This window comes from Lissotriton vulgaris, chromosome 7, assembly GCF_964263255.1.
Source record: "Lissotriton vulgaris chromosome 7, aLisVul1.2, whole genome shotgun sequence".
NCBI lineage: Eukaryota > Metazoa > Chordata > Amphibia > Caudata > Salamandridae > Lissotriton > Lissotriton vulgaris.
Window position 1 is genome coordinate 1,736,937,378 of NC_141695.1, and position 18,004 is coordinate 1,736,955,381.

The 18,004-nt window shown below is 45.9% G+C and overlaps 1 protein-coding gene across 1 annotated transcript in view; it reads right to left on the reverse strand.

Annotated features, from left to right (window-relative positions):
• Positions 1–18,004, reverse strand: part of LOC147706522 (alpha-2-macroglobulin-like protein 1) — a 290,022-nt gene that overhangs the window by 8,419 nt on the left and 263,599 nt on the right. Inside the window, exon 33 of the mRNA XM_086932987.1 lies at positions 334–402. Coding sequence (XP_086789113.1) covers positions 334–402 — 69 coding nt within the window. The remainder of the gene's footprint in view (positions 1–333; positions 403–18,004) is intronic.

Sequence of the window (18,004 nt, forward strand, 5' to 3'; positions counted from 1 at the left end):
GTCTCTAGCTTTTTCATAAATGGGGAAGGCTACTGATCTACTGGGTCAAACATGGTCTTCAATCAACAACTAAGATAGTCATTGAAAATTACTGGAAAGCAGTGGCTGACACTTAGGAACTAATCTGCTTCGAGAGGCGATTTTCCACACCGTGACACCTACTCTGTGTAATGGTATCATAAAAGCCATGCCTCATTGGTTGGACATATCAACACACATGTCTGGAGTAAGCTATCAGGTCTCTCATGGTCACCATCGTAACATTGTAGAACTCCCTTTGTCTCCCCATAGAGAGACATCAAACCGTGGTAAGCCATGGATATGTGCACTCACCTCCTCCATGTAAATGTTAACTTGTAGTTGTGTCTGTTCCATTCTCCTCACCAGGAGATTATTTTCTACCTAAAATTAAAAGAAATCAAATAAAGAAAATGTGAAAGAGGAAAGGATGTGAGAGGTAAAGTAGAAAGAAGAGAAAAAGAGCAAGTGAAAAGGAAAAGTTCATCAAACTGAAAGGAGTAAAAATTAAAAGAAAGACATTAGATACATAAAGAGACATAACATGAAAGATGAATTTAACTGAAATATTGGAAGAAGTAAAGAAAAGACAAGGGGAAGAGAGAGTAAAAAAAGATAGTGATCTGAAGAAAAATGGAAGAAAGTTGAGAGTGCAAAGTAAGACATGAAAAGGGGAAAATGAAATATTTAAGAAATGGAGTGATAAATAGCTGTTCCTAAAGACAGACATTAACTTGTTTGAGCAAAAGAATTATGCAAATATTTTCAGCTTTGAGTGACAAGACAGGCGCCAGCCCACAATGCAGTTGTATTTCATGAACAACCTTGCGTGTGTGGCAAACACCGAGTTTTTTTGTACTATGTGCGAAGACCTTCTGTTGAAAGGATTCTTTACCATGTGAACAAGTACTCTTCAGTTCTTCAATTCTTGGTCTATCATTGATGTTAAAATTACTATATAGAGCTTCATCAAGTTCCTGTGCAAGAGATAATGATTGCTTTAACCTTCCACACCTTCTTTTATTTTGTGCTATTTTAAGGCTAGATATTATATGTGTCTCAGCATAGAATTTTAAATCACTATCTTTCAGCTCTTGTCCTTCCAAGGGAGACAGTGGTACTTAGCATACCTAGGGGGATATTCTCAAGAATGTGTGATAATTATCGCAAAATTAGCTGAATGCAACTTTGCACATCGCAGTCTATCGCAGGAAAATAATGCTTTGTTAACGTTGTATTCTCAACACGGCAGTACCATGCGATAGTCCCACGCTAACGCATCAAATGGCCGTGATAAAATTACAGTGAAGGCAAAAAATTGCGAAACACGAACACAAAAAAAGCTGCAATGGGGCCAACCGTGCTAAAAAAATCAGCAATAACCAGCGACAGGCCTGCAATTCCCACGCGCCATGCGGGAAAATGCACTATAAAGCAACAAAAAAAGACACACAAAAAATAAACTGCGTAGCACCACGGATGCACCCGGACCGAATGCAGAGGACAACTCGAACCCCACAAGACCCACGGAGGACCAGCCAGGAACCCCATGGTCGGGGAAGGCAAAGGGAAAAGGAAGACGGGGTTCAGTCAGCAGGAAAACCGGATCATCGTCACGGAGGTGATAGAACACTACCAACAGCACCTCCACTGTGTCATTGGCAACACAAACGGAAATATGGCAGTCCACCGTTAACAATGTGAATGCAGTCGGAGTGTTGAGGAGGGCAATTGGCGCTGGCATGATGTGAAAAGCCAAAGCAAGCAGAAACTTGCTGCCAACCGGAAGGTGGCTACGGCGACTGGAGGTGGGAGTCCTGCGCCACAGGAGGAGGTGGATGAGCTGGAGGAAATGGTGGCCACAGTCATCAGTGTGGAGACGGAGCAAGGAGCTGGGGGTCCGGACACAGCTCGATATGACCTGACCCAACAGCAACAGGGTGAGTAACAACCAGGGACTGAGGGGAAGGGGGGAGATGGCACAATGGCACACATGCACAATTATGTGTAGCACACTGCACACACACAATGAATGTAGAACATGTTCCTGATACCCTTGGCACACTGCAGCACACAAGGAAACACCAAGTAGGCCACCATCCACTATATGCACAAAGGGAATCCCTCCCTATCACCAATCTCACAACCTACCCATGCAAATGTGCTGAATCCAGCAAAACAGCGGCTCTGTGAGTCACACTGACAATGCAAGTGACACTGCATGACTGATAGCATGGCTACAGCCAAAATACATGACATGGTGCACAACAAGACACTGAGGTGGCCCAGTGTGGATCACATCCTCGAAGGAACAGGCCACACTCTGACACATCCTCGTGCACATACAACCCCTGACATTAACAACACAAGACAAACAATGCACAAGAGTACAATAACCGTCCAAGAGCACAAGTTACCCAAGTCGCCAACCGTAAAAGCACACAAGTCAAAGGCACACTGCCTCAAAGGGATAATGGGCCGCTAAATCAGAGCCGCAGGGGCGACTCTTCCACAAAGCAGCACACACATAGCAATCAAAGCACATCAACATTGACGACAATGTGGTACAAAGTGCAACACTTTCACTACAGAACACAGGACACAACTGGTACCGCTTGTGCGTAGAAACTGGCCAATCTGATCTGGCATAGCAGGAAGCTGTGAGATGATAATGTACGGGTACAACCTCAAATCTGTCATGTAGTCGAAATGTCCACTGCCTCCCAATAAATAGTCAGCTCCTCCAAAACAGTCACAATGTACATTGTCATGCAGTCTGGATGTAAACATGTACATTGGGTCACCATACATGGGATACACTGTTAACCTGCATCTCCCCTTTATATTGCAGAAGGACAATCAATACCTCCTGCAGAGCAGACCAGACATCCCTTCTGCTCCGACACCCTCCAACGGCTCGTGGACAGCCTCAACACCCCACCTCCAATACCAGGGCAGCCCAGCTGCATCGAGGTGACCCCACCCCCTGCAGAGACCACACAGCAGGAAGGACTCACCACCACGGCTGGATCCCAGCACCTCATGGAAAAACACGTGGCCTTCCAACGCTGTGTGTTAGACTGCCAGAGGGTGCTGGCTGAACAGGTGCAGGTGGGTTTCAACTTCATGGCAGCCAAACTCGATGCCATACATGGGTGTATAAGTCCCATCAGGGACCACTTACAGTCCCTAACAGAACATTTCATGCTCTACAACAATCCTTGGCTGTGGAGCCATTACTTGGATACAAGAACTGTCTAGTCAGACAGGCTCCAGCGATGACAGCACAGAGTTGGCACAGATGCGGAGGAAATGGAGAACATGGAGCGGATGCAGGCTGGAAGGATGGCTGCCATGGCTGAACACCAGCGAGATGTAGCTGGGATCTTCCATGCTCTGCAGATCCTAGTCTTGCCATTGCTGCCACAGAGCCTGTCCCAGATGACTGCTGCAGGAATTTCAACACACACATCTCCGTCCCCTGATGTGTCAGTGGCACACAGTGATGCAGCCATACCACCTCCGCCCCCTGATGTGTCAGTGGCACACAGTGATGCAGCCATACCACCTCCACCCCTGATGTGTAAGTGGCACACAGTGAGGCAGCCATAACACCACCACACACACCTGACACACCTGACACAAAAGACATATCAGAGGACTAAGATGTGGATGGTAATGACTCTGTGTGAGAAAGGAGGTTGTAGCATTCATCCCCGCCATATAGCCTGTTTTTGTTTGGTTCAGCCCTCTGCATCATGCCCTGGAACAACACCTTCCAATGTCCCCAGAAACACCCTGCGACATTCACCTGGTCCCTGACATGGACTGCCATATCTGCTCTAGTTACCAATCACACAGCAATCAGGGTGTGGACTGAACTCTTTCTCTTCCGATTAACTTGTCATTCCCCAAAGGACCCTGGTTGGCCCTCCACTGGGCAACCATGTAATGTGGGGTTTGCATGGTCATGTATAAGCATGGGTGAATTTTGCGAATCTGGCGTTCGCGAATTTTGCGAATTTGCGAACTCGCAATCCGCAAAATCCGTGAATTCTCGCAAATTTGCGGAATTGTTTTTGTGGTCTGTTGGGGTTAATGTAAGGGTGACCCTAGTTTTTCACTATTTGGTTATTAAATCTCTTGGAGACGCACAGTTAGCATTCTTATTCATGTTATCTCAGACCCTCTGACACTTTTTGTTTCACAAGTTCTGTTGGGGCCGTATCAGAGTGTGGTCTCTAAAAATCCCCTTTTGACCCTCTTCCAATATATGTTGTTGTTGTCGCAAGGGTTTCTGCCAGTTCGCGAGGGTTTGATACCAGTTCGCAATTGCGAACTTACTTGTCGACTCGCAACGGTCGCGACTATGTTGTTTCTACTCCTGGTTCATCATCACAGGTTCCCAGCACCCTCTGTTTCACCACTGCCACCCTCTGTTTCACCCATGCCACCCTCTGGTACATCAATGCCACCCTCTGGTTCATCATCACTGTAGATTATGGGGGGAAAGCAAGCACACCTGCCCTGCTTCAACTGACATGAATTAATTTGGGGTTGGTTTATTAATGTGTCACTGTTTTAAAATTCCAGGTCTGGCACCTGCTTCCTTATCAGTAATTTGCTTTCTGTTGCAGTGCAATTTTTTTTCCAGGACCTTTGTGGCCTACTTGTAGCTATTCTATGAGCCTGCTTTGAGGGTCAGAGCAGGGTCATACAATTGTTGCAACTAGCAACTGAACTCTGGAGGGGCCCCAGTCAGGAAGCACTACAGGGAATGGTTACTAATGATGAGTTTGAACTCTTGCACCTGCTGAGTGCTTTCAGTTTTGCAAAACTCGTTTTTCTGCAATTTCGCGGGATTCGCGGGGCGCGAACTTGCGCGAGATCGGATTCGGAAGCCGCGAATTCGTGCGAATATGCGATTTCTTTTTATGCGGCGTGTTAGTTTGCAAGGTTTTGTGCGTTTTAGCGAGCCGCTTGTAGCGCAAGGCGCGAAGTTACCCTCGCGGTCGTTCAAGGGCGCGGCCATCTTGTTTGCATGACGTATTTCTGTTTCCGGGCGCGATGTGTAATCTCGCAAAGTGTGCGGCTCGCTAGTACAATTTTGCGTGTGTTCGCGAGGAAAATCTCGCGCAAACTTACCCGCGCGGTCGTGAACGGGCGCGGCCATCTTGATTCTCGTTCATTGCTATGGTTCTGGGCATGCTTTCTGTATCCTCTCTGTATCTCTGCCATCCTTTGCTTGTTTGAAGTTTTTTTTAAATCTATTTTACTTATTATCTATCTCTCTATTTTTCTAGCTCTATATTTTTGTGTTTTCTGCTTCTTTTGGTTAATTTTAAACTACTTTTTTAAACTCTTTACTTTTCTTCTCTTCCCTATTCTATTTTCTTTATTATTTAGCTTCCTTTCTGCCCAGACCATGGTGAAGGGAGCCGGGAAGCATCCCGAGAAGGGGAAGGGTCCCGCACCCCGTGCCCGGCTCCCGTGCGGGCGTTTGAGAGGGGAGCAGGTCTTGTAGATTTCCCTCAGCCACTTTTAGGATGCTTTCCTGCGCAGGAACGCCCTCCCTTGCGCCGGAACGCCCCCTGATGGCGCAGGGCTTTGCAACGTGATGCATCTCCCATATGCGTCACGTTGTTAATATACACTGCACCATGGCGCCTCTTTTGTTCTGCCGCTGCGTCATAAAAGTCACGCAACAATGGAGCAAAAGAGCCGCAAGGGGCTTCTAAATCAGCCCCTACAGACTCAAGTCCAGTCCTTCCTTTGTACACATGGCGATAAGAAGAAATAGTGGTGGTGGATTGATAGTTTGAGTATTTTAATGACTGGTTAATGTAGTAGGAAACTTTAGTGTTGTCGCTGATCTGCAATCATGATGGACTTTGTCTGTCACTTCGCGTGCTGCGGACTGCTGCCTGCCAGTCCTAGGCAAATCTTTTTAGTACTTTGTTTAGTGAGTTACATAAGAAGTTTCCAAGTCGACGGTCCGCAAATCAAGCAATACTAATAACCTAGTAGACCACATGAGATCGGTCAATATATCCCGTGCAATAGTTGTCTATTTGCTATTTCGCCAAAATATTTTGTTATTGTTCTTTTGAAATGTTTGATTTGGTTGACAAATATCATCCATGTTTTCTGGTCTTTCTTTCTTTCATGTTGTACTCAGCTCCCCCCAGGGGCAAGAGGACACAGGAGGAGGAGGCTGCTGTTCGACAGGATGCAGGCCAGGATCGGGCAGGCGAGGGCTCCTTTGCTGGCCCCGGTAAGTTTTAATTTTAATATAGGAGTACCTATTTTTTCTTAGCGTGCCTCATTCGATTTTTTCTAAATCGTCTTTGATCTTCTTGTAGACTGGATCTAAATTCTTATCCTGCTTCGACTATGACTCCCTGTGGTATTACTAGATTATTCTTATTAGTCTGTCTGTGTAGCTAACTAAGATTGCACATTTGGCAATTCCATTGGACTCCCAATCTAGTCAGCAATAGCTCTATGCACTGAGTGCAGTTCTCTGGGATTGTCCATACTGTCTTTTCAAGTCTTCTAACTGTTTATGCTTTGACAATTGCCAACAATAAAAAGGTGAATGACCACCAAGAAAGAATAAGATACTACTTTACTTTTGGTTTGGATAGGAGGACAATCCATTCTACTACTGTTGCAGGGACAAATCTGCACAAACAGAACTATGGACACTAAATAATGCATTGCTTAGCTTATCAATTATAATAGGCGCTGTTAGACTCTCCACATACCTCAGTGATAACAGACTTTGTAGTTGAACCCCCAATCTCCTTACTGACTAGATAGTGTGGCAGAGTCATTTAGCTCCCAAAGTCACTGATGATTGATCCCCAATGATGATTAGATTATCCAACGCAGGACAAGAGTACGGAGTCAGAGTCAAGAAGTGTCAGAGGCACAGACTCATGCTTGCAAAAATTCCCAAACCTTTAGCTCAGCCACTCTATTCTGGAGGACCAAAAACCACAGAGTCTATATAAGTTTAAAAGCTTTATTAAAAGTAAACACATTTATTAAAAGCAAGTTTGTCATAAAAGTAAACGTTTAACTGAAAATGGAAAAGTGCTTAGTGCTGACGATTAATTGGACACATTTCTTGTGGTCGAGCCGAGCTCTCACCTGGTTTGAACTTGATCTTGCTCGTGTTCTTAGAAGTCAAGCTTCTGTCTGTTAGGAGAAAAAGTGGTGCGTGTTAAAAATAAAAAGCAAGCATTCATCAGTTGTGCCAAAAAGTGCAGCAAAACAACAGCCTTCCTTGGAAAAAGGGACATTTTTACTTTAGAGTAGACAGCCACAAATTATTACATTGTTTGCTGTTTTTTTAACATTTCTTTATTCCTAGACCAAATATTATATAGTAGTGAGTGGTGTATTCTAACATTCTTAAATGTACTTTGTAGGTGGAACATCTGGTGGCGGGACCAGCGCGGAGGTGGTGGTGGTGGAGGAGGGGAACTCTTCTGGGGAGGATGTGGTGCAAGTGCCGGACGACACCAGTGTGCCTGTGAGGGTTCACACAGTGGTGGCGGGCAGAGGTAAGCTATATATTCCTTACTTATTGAGATTGAAGACTGCAGAGTGTGCTATCTGGGGCTCTGGGAGGGGGAGGGGGAGGGGCGCACCAGCAAGTGCAAGGAGCCTGCGCCCGCTATCTGCACTGGTGTATTATAAATCAACCAGGTAGTAGCCTCCTCTAAATGTACTTCAACTTAGCTGTGTAGTTTTTGGCGAGAAGAATCCCAATCAGATCTGAGATGAACTTGATGGATGGGATGAACGAAAAGCGAAAGAAGGGTGTAAGTAAGTGTGGAAGGATGAGAAATTTAATGATGACTGGCAAAGAAGAATGATATGTGTTTGCTTGGTCCCCGAGGTGGCTGGGAAGGAAAGCCTGGGTGGGTGAAACAGAAACTGTATGTGTGCATATACTTTGAAAGGATGGATGCCTGGATCATGGTACTATCTGACTCTTAGATAGCATATACTCTTAGATAGCATATGTGTATCTAGAGAGAGTAGACGGTCACTGGATGAACTAAGTGTTACTTTGAAGAGCATATAACACCGCACACGCACGTCCGTTCCAGTGTATGAAAGGCAAGGAAAAGAAGTAGTAATTTTGTCCAAATACTACCATCAATAGTAGCAGTAGTTTGTATTGCAACTGCAAGCACAGCATATATCCGGTTCTTACGGTGGACACTCCCTACCTCTCTTAATAACTTTAGTTTAGTAGTAGTAAGTCATTCATATGTGGGTGTATCACTGTTCACTCAATAATAAGCAAAGCACCTAAAGTCATCCCATATGTAATCAAATGCATCCCATGTGAAGTGATAGATAATCAGATTATTTAGCTTCTTCATTTTCCTTTTCTAGTACTCTTTTGCACTGTAGGGTGAAAGCTAAATTAATTAAGCAGTAGCCCTTTTAACAGAGTATTTACAAAAAGGGATGGTGAGGGACAGAGTCTCTGAATTAAGCAGAAAGCTCTCACCCAGTCAAAAGATCAGGGCTAGATCCAACACTGTTTTTTAGCTCACTGCACCATCCCAGTTTCAGAACCTGGCGGTATGCAAATTAGTCTGTTCCTGTCCCAGTGCATGATGGGAACAGGACAAACCAAACTACCATCACCACCCCCATTTCTGAATCGTTTTTGGCCACTATAGGTGTGGCAGGGTATACTCAGACATGAGTCCCTTTCTCACTGCACCATCAGGATTCAAGCAAGCCGGGCCGAAGACGGCTGAAATGCCAGAAACCGGTCCCCGGTAGCTTGTCTCCTTTCTGGTGAAGAATTGGCTTGGTAGTTTAGTCTGCCCTGTTCCCATGATGCACTGGGCCAGGGACAGACTGATTTGCATATAGCCAGGTTCTGAACTGGGATGGTGCAGTGAGATAAATAACGGTGATGGATCAAGCCCTGATCTTTGGACTGGGTAAGAGTGGTCTGCTTAATTCAGACACTCTGTTCATCACCACCCCCATTTCTGAATCGTTTTTGGCCACTATAGGTGTGGCAGGGTATACTCAGACATGAGTCCCTTTCTCACTGCACCATCAGGATTCAAGCAAGCCGGGCCGAAGACGGCTGAAATGCCAGAAACCGGTCCCCGGTAGCTTGTCTCCTTTCTGGTGAAGAATTGGCTTGGTAGTTTAGTCTGCCCTGTTCCCATGATGCACTGGGCCAGGGACAGACTGATTTGCATATAGCCAGGTTCTGAACTGGGATGGTGCAGTGAGATAAATAACGGTGATGGATCAAGCCCTGATCTTTGGACTGGGTAAGAGTGGTCTGCTTAATTCAGACACTCTGTTCATCACCACCCCCATTTCTGAATCGTTTTTGGCCACTATAGGTGTGGCAGGGTATACTCAGACATGAGTCCCTTTCTCACTGCACCATCAGGATTCAAGCAAGCCGGGCCGAAGACGGCTGAAATGCCAGAAACCGGTCCCCGGTAGCTTGTCTCCTTTCTAGTGAAGAATTGGCTTGGTAGTTTAGTCTGCCCTGTTCCCATGATGCACTGGGCCAGGGACAGACTGATTTGCATATAGCCAGGTTCTGAACTGGGATGGTGCAGTGAGATAAATAACGGTGATGGATCAAGCCCTGATCTTTGGACTGGGTAAGAGTGGTCTGCTTAATTCAGACACTCTGTTCATCACCACCCCCATTTCTGAATCGTTTTTGGCCACTATAGGTGTGGCAGGGTATACTCAGACATGAGTCCCTTTCTCACTGCACCATCAGGATTCAAGCAAGCCGGGCCGAAGACGGCTGAAATGCCAGAAACCGGTCCCCGGTAGCTTGTCTCCTTTCTGGTGAAGAATTGGCTTGGTAGTTTAGTCTGCCCTGTTCCCATGATGCACTGGGCCAGGGACAGACTGATTTGCATATAGCCAGGTTCTGAACTGGGATGGTGCAGTGAGATAAATAACAGTGATGGATCAAGCCCTGATCTTTGGACTGGGTAAGAGTGGTCTGCTTAATTCAGACACTCTGTTCATCACCACCCCCATTTCTGAATCGCTTTTAACAGAGTATTCTCAGTGCCACCCGTAATAGAAAAGTAAGAGCTTCACCACCTGCATGTACTGGACCGGTACAGTAACGCAAGTCTGTCTCACTCATCATGGTGTGCGTCTGTTTTTCTTGGGTGCAAGTTCACTGCGTTGGCATTATGCCGGCTTGCATAAGATAACGTACCAATTTTCCTAAACAAGAGAGAAGAGGAAGAATAAGACTGGTGTACTGTCATAGTCGACTGTAATGGAAGTCCATAGTACTCGTAGAATTTGTTCCTTAAACTCCCACTAATGTTAGAGCAAGGATGAAGAAGTGGGAGGTTAGATAGATACTGTTCTCAATAGTCATGTACTGTGCTTTCAATTTGCTACTTGTACTGTGACACAACTTTCTGCTCAATCATTTTGTGTTAATCTTAAGGAGCATTAGTTACAGACTATGTCTTTCTTTCTTCATATAGTTGCTCCTTCCAGAACAAACAGACCATCAAGGAAGGAGCTGGCTCGAATGGCCCGGCAACGGAGGTTGGATGCCACTGTCGCCGAATATCGGCGGCTGGTGGCCCTGGAGGAGGAGGACATGCAGTCTACCGGTACAACATCCACTGGGACAGCTGCATCCTCCTCCGGGCCCCCACGGGCTGCCAGCCAGCGCAGTGCTCCAGCGGTACGGAGCCGGGCTACCAAAGCCAACCGCCACCGCCGAGCAGCAAAGTCAGCAGCTGCCCCCCACAGGCGTTTCAAGGCACGCCAGCACCGCCTATCCCTCAGAATGTCCCACCTGGAGCAGGAGGTCCTAACGTACAAGACCTTGTTGGAGGGCCTCCGCTCAGACCATGCCACCCTCCGCAAGGAGTATGATGCCCTGGCCGCAAAAGTGAAATGCAGCCTGCTGTAGTGTCCCTTGCCCCTTTTTTAGAGACTTTTGGGGGGTGGGATTTGGGAGTTGGGTTGTTTTTTGGGACTTATGAAGGACAATCGTTGGGGTTAGGGAGGGTCTTGCGGGAGATTATTTTGTTAGGGCTACAAAAATATACTTTTTGAAACTTTATCTGAGCATACCTGTTTTTTACTGCTTTTGAGTCTGGTGGGTGGGTGTTTAACAGAAAGTTTGTGCTCCTGAAACTTAAGTCTGTGTCATTTTCTTCCTTTAAGTGTAAATGGCTAAATGTTTTCAACACTAAGTGCCTCTCACAGAGTAAGTCAATTCAAGAGTCCTAGGACTTTAGTAGTGCTACCGTCAATCTCTCGTCTCTCCTAATACTCCATTATACTACCTCCCACCAAACGCTTATCTTACCTGTAATTTGTGTTTGAAAGTAGGGCTAGCTCCACGGGAAATGGCGATTAAGGTTGGCAATCCTGGGCGGATGAAATGTCCTCCTCATTGCGGTGGTACTAGTGGTGTGACACAGTGGCAGTTGCATGCCTATGGAAAAAAAGAAAATGAAACCTGGTTTGTCCTTACTGTAGCATTACAACGGTACGATAGAGAATATAGCAGGTGACAGGCAGTACACTAGAACAGTGCCACAATGTAGCCTAACAAATGGTAAAGTATTGAAAGAATAACTAGTACTTGCGTTGAATTTCTTTGACATTGGCTACTACTACAAGAAATAGTACTGAGGCTGAGTAAGTCTAGAATATATCCTCGGATTCCTTCACCAGCCTGTTGCTATGACCTTATCCTCCCCAGCAAGTGTGTGGAATTGTTGATGTCATTTAGTCACACATCAATCAAAACCACACAGCCCGGGGGAAGAGGGTTAGGGTTTGTAAAAGGGATGGGAATGCGGGTTTCTTTTTGGGTAGGTTTTGTTGAGAGAAGAAAAAAAAGCACAGCATGGACAAACAATAATTGAAGATAAAGAAATCTTTGGGTACAAAGCTAACCATAAATCTTTTAAGTGACATAAAGGAAGTGCATGCACTACTGCATGCATTGTTACTGAAAAGTAAGTAGTACTTTCGACAACCGTGAATGACAGAATGCGACAGTACAGGGCTGCAGCGTTCACTTGCCTATCTCTGCACTCAGAGAAACACTTCTTGCATTAAATTAGGTTTAAAAAATAGCCGAAGTAAAACCTATAGAATGGCTGTAGGGATGAATTTAGAAGCAGAGAGAGATCCAAGAAATGCAGTCACACTCATAGAAGAAAACAATGGATACTGTATCTGTATGTTGTTGTAGTTGTCCTGTTGAATTCGGTAAGTAAGTTGCATGCAGAAAAAAATTCCTCTTATTAGCGGCACTCCTCCATTCCAGCTGACGCTTCGTCCATCAATGTTGGTGACCAGAAGACACCCTGTCCACTGCCTGCCTGGCGGATGCTGAATTGCGGCTCGCTAATGTGAAGCCTGACTCCATCCTTTTTTCCCCATTGCACAGACTGAAACCCATCCTGTAATTATTGCACTAAAAACAGGAAGTGATATTATAACACCACTGATAAATAAATATAAGGTATGTACGCTGTGTAGTGCAAAAAGTCACACTTTGAGTTTCCTAATAGACAGTACAATATTTTTGAAAGTGCGTACTCTGTCTGAGTCACCTTTTGAAGCATAAATAAGTATGGGGAAATTAATTTAGCGGATCTTTCCCCTCAAGCTAGGTGTACTGTAAACTGTGTTTTAGAACAAAATTAGACCTTCCCAGCAGTGCTCCCACCCAGACCCTTACTAAAGCCAGTCTCAAAAATGTCGAAGACCCCCAATCAGATCTCAAAAAACGAGGCCTAGCAGAAAACTGGTGACAAAACGTACTTTGAAAGTAAAAGTAGGCCCAAATACCCCCTTATCCGCCATGGATTGTATTCAAACCACTTGCAAGCAAGCAAAAGTATCCATAGCCAGCATCGCTCCAAGACTGGAAACCCCCCCCCACCCAAACACATGCAATAGAAATACTGCTAACCCTAACGAGTCCTAAGTTAAGAATAGTGGCAAAGGCTTTCTTTAACTATGCCAAAACCCCCTTTCCCACCATGGATTTTCTTCAAATGACTTGCAAACAAAATTACACATTCCCATGAGTGCTCTAAGAACCCAGAACTCAGTTGCAGAAATCTAGAACACCCCGAAGCACATGCAATCCTGCTGCTAGGGCTAACCCTAACGAACCCTAAGTTACTAAAAGTGCCAAAAGGCTTTTCCTTATGGATTTTGTGCAAACCACTTCTATCCGGTATTAGACCTTCCCAGGAATGCCCCAAAACCCGCCAACCCACCCGCAAAAAAGCACAACACCCCCAAACAGCCAAAAAGGAAAATCTCATACTTACAATATTTCTCGGCCTTCGGTCCAAACGCGCTGTGCAGCTAGGTCAAAACTCCCGTTTTCCACCATGGATTTCCTGAAAAGCAAATGCAATCAAGATTAGACTGTCCCAGCAAAGCTCCCAGACCCCAAAACTCACCCACAAACACCCGGAACCCCCCCAAAGAGCACCTCAAAGGCAAGCAAGTCAGCAAAAACGACAAAAAAATTCCGCCTCCGATTTGGTCCAAACCCCTTTTATCCGGTATTAGAGCTTCCCAGCAATGGCCCCAGAGTCGTCAACCCAGGCGAAAACTAGTAGAAGACCCCCAAACAGCCAAAAAGCAAAAGTACAAAAATGGGGACTTAGTCATTTTCTTGGCAATTCCCAAAATCACTCCGCGCGCGCTCTACAGCTAGGCCCTAACTCCCCGCTGCCACCGTGGATTTGCTTCAAACCTCTTGCAATCAAAAGTATCCATAGCCAGCAGTGCTCCGAGACCCCGAAACCCACCCACAAACACCAGGAAGCACCCCCAAACAGGCCCCCGAAAACGCTACATTGAGCAAAATGTCAGAAATAGGGAAAAAAAATTCTGCATGGATTTTGTCCAAACCACTTCTATCCAGTATTAGACCTTCCCAGGAATGCCCCGAGACCCGCCAACCCACCCGCAAAAAAGCACAACACCCCCAAACAGCCAAAAAGGAAAATCTCATACTTACAATATTTCTCGGCCTTCGGTCCAAACGCGCTGTGCAGCTAGGTCAAAACTCCCGTTTTCCACCACGGATTTCCTGAAAAGCAAATGCAATCAAGATTAGACTGTCCCAGCAGTGCTCCCAGACCCCAAAACTCACCCACAAACAACCGGAACCCCCCCAAAGAACACCTCAAAGGCAAGCAAGTCAGCAAAAACGGCAAAAAGATTTCCGCCTCCGATTTGGTCCAAACCACTTTTATCCAGTATTAGAGCTTCCCAGCAATGGCCCCAGAGCCGTCAACTCACCCTCAAAGAAGTAGAACACCCCCACAAGTGCTGAGTCTTTCTTCATTGGGCGTAATCCAGCCCTCTGCTTTGAGGGAAATAGGAGTCTGGAGGAGGAGGATAGAGGAGCATGTTCTTGTGAACTTGTGAACCTGAGGAATGCACCTTCAAATCAATAAGCAAACAAGTGAAGACAGTTCTGCTGATGGGCTTGTTTTTGTGATTAGGTGATTAAAGTTTGAATTAAATTAACTGTGCAAAACAAAGAAAGACAGACACAAAGGAATAAAAGTGAATAAGGATGAAAAAGAAAGTTATTGATTCATTGTCTCATTTTCAGGGCTCGGTGTCAGGGAATAAGAATAAGAGTTTGTCATGATACTCTGCGAATTCAGGCAGGGTGAGGTCAGTGTCACCAAACAGAGAACAAATTCCCTCATCTACGTTGCTGTCCTCCTCGTCTTCATGCGGCGTGCTTTCTCGTACTTTGTAATCTGGTGATATGAGGTGCTGATTCATCTTGATCATTGTTAACCTCTCCACATTTTTGGGCGAGAGGCAGCTCCGTTTGGGAGTTACAATGCCACCAGCAGCACTGAAAACACGTTCAGAAGACACGCTTGCGAGTGGGCAAGACAAGTAGTTTATAGCCAGGTTGGAGAGCTGTGGCCACAATTCTTTTTTCCCATGCCAATACCCCAATGGGTCAGCATTAACATAGACCTCTGTTGAGTCATTCAGATAGTCCTGCACCATCGACTCAAGGTCCTCCAAGGTTCCTCCACTTTCCTTACTTTTTGCTGTGACCTTTTGAGAACCAAACCCAAGCCAAGTTAGCCAATCCTCTTCAGCATTCAATGTTACTGTTGTGTCTGGTGCAGATGATCCGGTTGCCGGTGTCTTTAACGGCTGAGAGGTCACTTGTGCCACAGCCACAGGTGCAGAAGTGGATTGTTTTGACTGGGGATGGCCTGCTGATGCTGATGCTGATGTACTGCCTTTTCCTTCAATGAGCTGCCGTTCTCTTTCAAACCTCTTGGCTGACAAGGCTAGCCAACGTTTGTACTTTGTAACATCTTCATCAGCAAAAGGAAAGAATGCTCGGCCTGCCAGCGCCTTTTTGTAGCGTGGATCCAGAATAGTAGCACAAATGTAATGCTGTTCTGAGTGGATCATTTTAAGACGTTCATCACCACGTAGGCGCTCTAATAATTTCTCCGCCAAAACAAAAGGGTCTAGGTTTTTTTCATCTTTTTGAAACACAGAAGACACCGCCTTCAGTTGGTGCTCCAGCATGCACAACAATGGGATAGCTTTTCCCAAATTACAGTCCTCCTTGCTGACTGCACGCGTGAAGACCTCAAAAGGACGAAGCATGTCTGTCAGGCTTTTAACTAGGTCCCATTGCGCCGCATCCATCCTCAGGTCCTTCTGAGCTGTACCCTGTTTTAAGAAATAGTGATCGAGTACCGTATACTGCTCATACAGACGCTCAAGCATGTAGAAGGTTGAGTTCCAACATGTTGGCACCTCCTGGACGAGTGCTTTCACTGACATTCGACGTTCATGTAGCAGGCTCCTCACATGCTTCCGGGCCTTAAAAGAATGGCTGAAATGGTTGCACATTTTTCGGCAGGTGGCCACTACCTCGCACGCTGGACTGTCTTCATCACTCAAGAATTTTTTAACAACCGGGTTTATACAGTGCGCCAAACACGGCACTCTGAAATAGCCACCAAGCTCCATGGCCTTAACTACATTGGCGCCATTATCCGTGGAAACATAACCAATCTGGCGTTTTTTGGGGGACAGCCAGTGAAAGACCTTTGTGTTAAACTCATCCAAAATGTTTTTGTTGTAAATAAGGCCAGGTAGTCCATATGCTTTCTTGATGCTCCGTTATTAAGGTAAGATGTTAGGTAAGATATAAAGGAGGGAAACCCCACCAGGAGTGGCCTCCTGCCACTCAGCCCACATTCAACTGCCAGACATCCACACAGAACATTCTAGCAGGCTCTTACATCACACATTCCAAGCTGGGCAGCAGGGACAAGTATAACACATCTCCCTTCTTTGATTTGATGAATGAGAGAGATGAATAGAAATTGCGGAGAGTAAATGAGATAGCAAGTCACAACACGCAATTTCCACATAAATGTAAAACAAGATAAGATTAGCAATTAACAACTTCACAACCCCCTCCTGCCACTCAGCCCACATTCAACTGCCAGACATCCACACAGAACATTCTAGCAGGCTCTTACATCACACATTCCAAGCTGGGCAGCAGGGACAAGTATAACAGTTTTGTGCTGTGTGACGTTTCTCCAAGCCAAACATGGCTAGTGTTGCATGTTTCCGAGCAGCTTTAAAAACTTGGTCCGGGTCAACACCTGCGTTTAGCTTTGCTTTAACCCCTGAAAAAGAGACCCAGTGTGCAGTGATGCACATGTAATCAGCGCCTGCGCCACTGGTCCACATGTCTGTTGTCAGATGTATAGTGTGAACAGCACTCTTCTGCAAAGCTGCCCCAATCACCTCCAGCACATCTTCATGTAGTGCTGTAACCGCAACACTGGCAAAATAGACCCGGCTAGGAACCTTCCATTTAGGGCAGAGCGCTGCCACTAATTCTATTCTAGAAAACCAATCCCTTCTACAAAAGAAAAAGGGAGAAGGTCCAGAGCTAGCATTTTATCCACCTTAGTGTTATACAGACGCGTCAGTGGGTGGTTGCGTTCATATGGCGCTTCTGTAAACAACATGGTTCTAATGTTGCCCTGGACCAAGCATTTACGGGATGATGATGACTTCTTCGACCCAGTTACGCTCGCTGATGAACTTTTTCGCATTGGTGTCTCACTCTCTCCCACACTCTTAGTGTGGCACACATGGGGTGTGCTGCTGACAGGGGTACTGGGTGTAAGTGAAGTGTTTGACACGTCTTCTTCCTCCTCGTCATCATCAGAAGATGAAACATCAACGTTTTCTTGACTTCCAATTCGGGCTTCCTTGATCTCCTGTAGGTGCGCAAACCATTGGACAGCGTGCTGTCTCCTAAGATGACCTCTCTGGCCTCCGGTACCATAGTTGGTACCACACTTACCACGACTAACTCGAAGCTTACAAATGCTACAAATGGCTACGTTTTCCTTTTTTGGGCAAACACTAAAGAAGTCCCAAACTGGGGACTTGAAATGTCTGTGGGGGCCGGAGGAGGCGGCGATACTGGTGGTGGTGGTCATGCTGCTAATGCCAGATGAAGTGGAGGATGTGTATTGCCGAACTTTCGTACGTTGTGCACTTTCACCACCACTAATTGAGGCCGAGGTGGATGGAGGTCCCTTCTGGCGAGGAAGAAATATGGAAGCGGTAGGTGTTGGTGTTATAGTTAACTCCAATGATTGTGGTGTTTCTTCCATTGCCTCCTCGTCGACAACATCATCACGCTCAGCAGCTTCTCGGGCTAGGGTCAAAATGTCTGTTTGCTGCATGCCCACTGGGGCTGCAGTGACCTTTATGATGACTGGGTCGTCGTCGTGACAGTCTTCATCAGCAGCAGTATCCGCCACTTCTTGTTGAGCCTCATCACACTCCATAACTATGAGTTTTTCGAATACCTTCCTTTTACGCTTAACTACCTTTGTCAGATCATGGTGTGCCT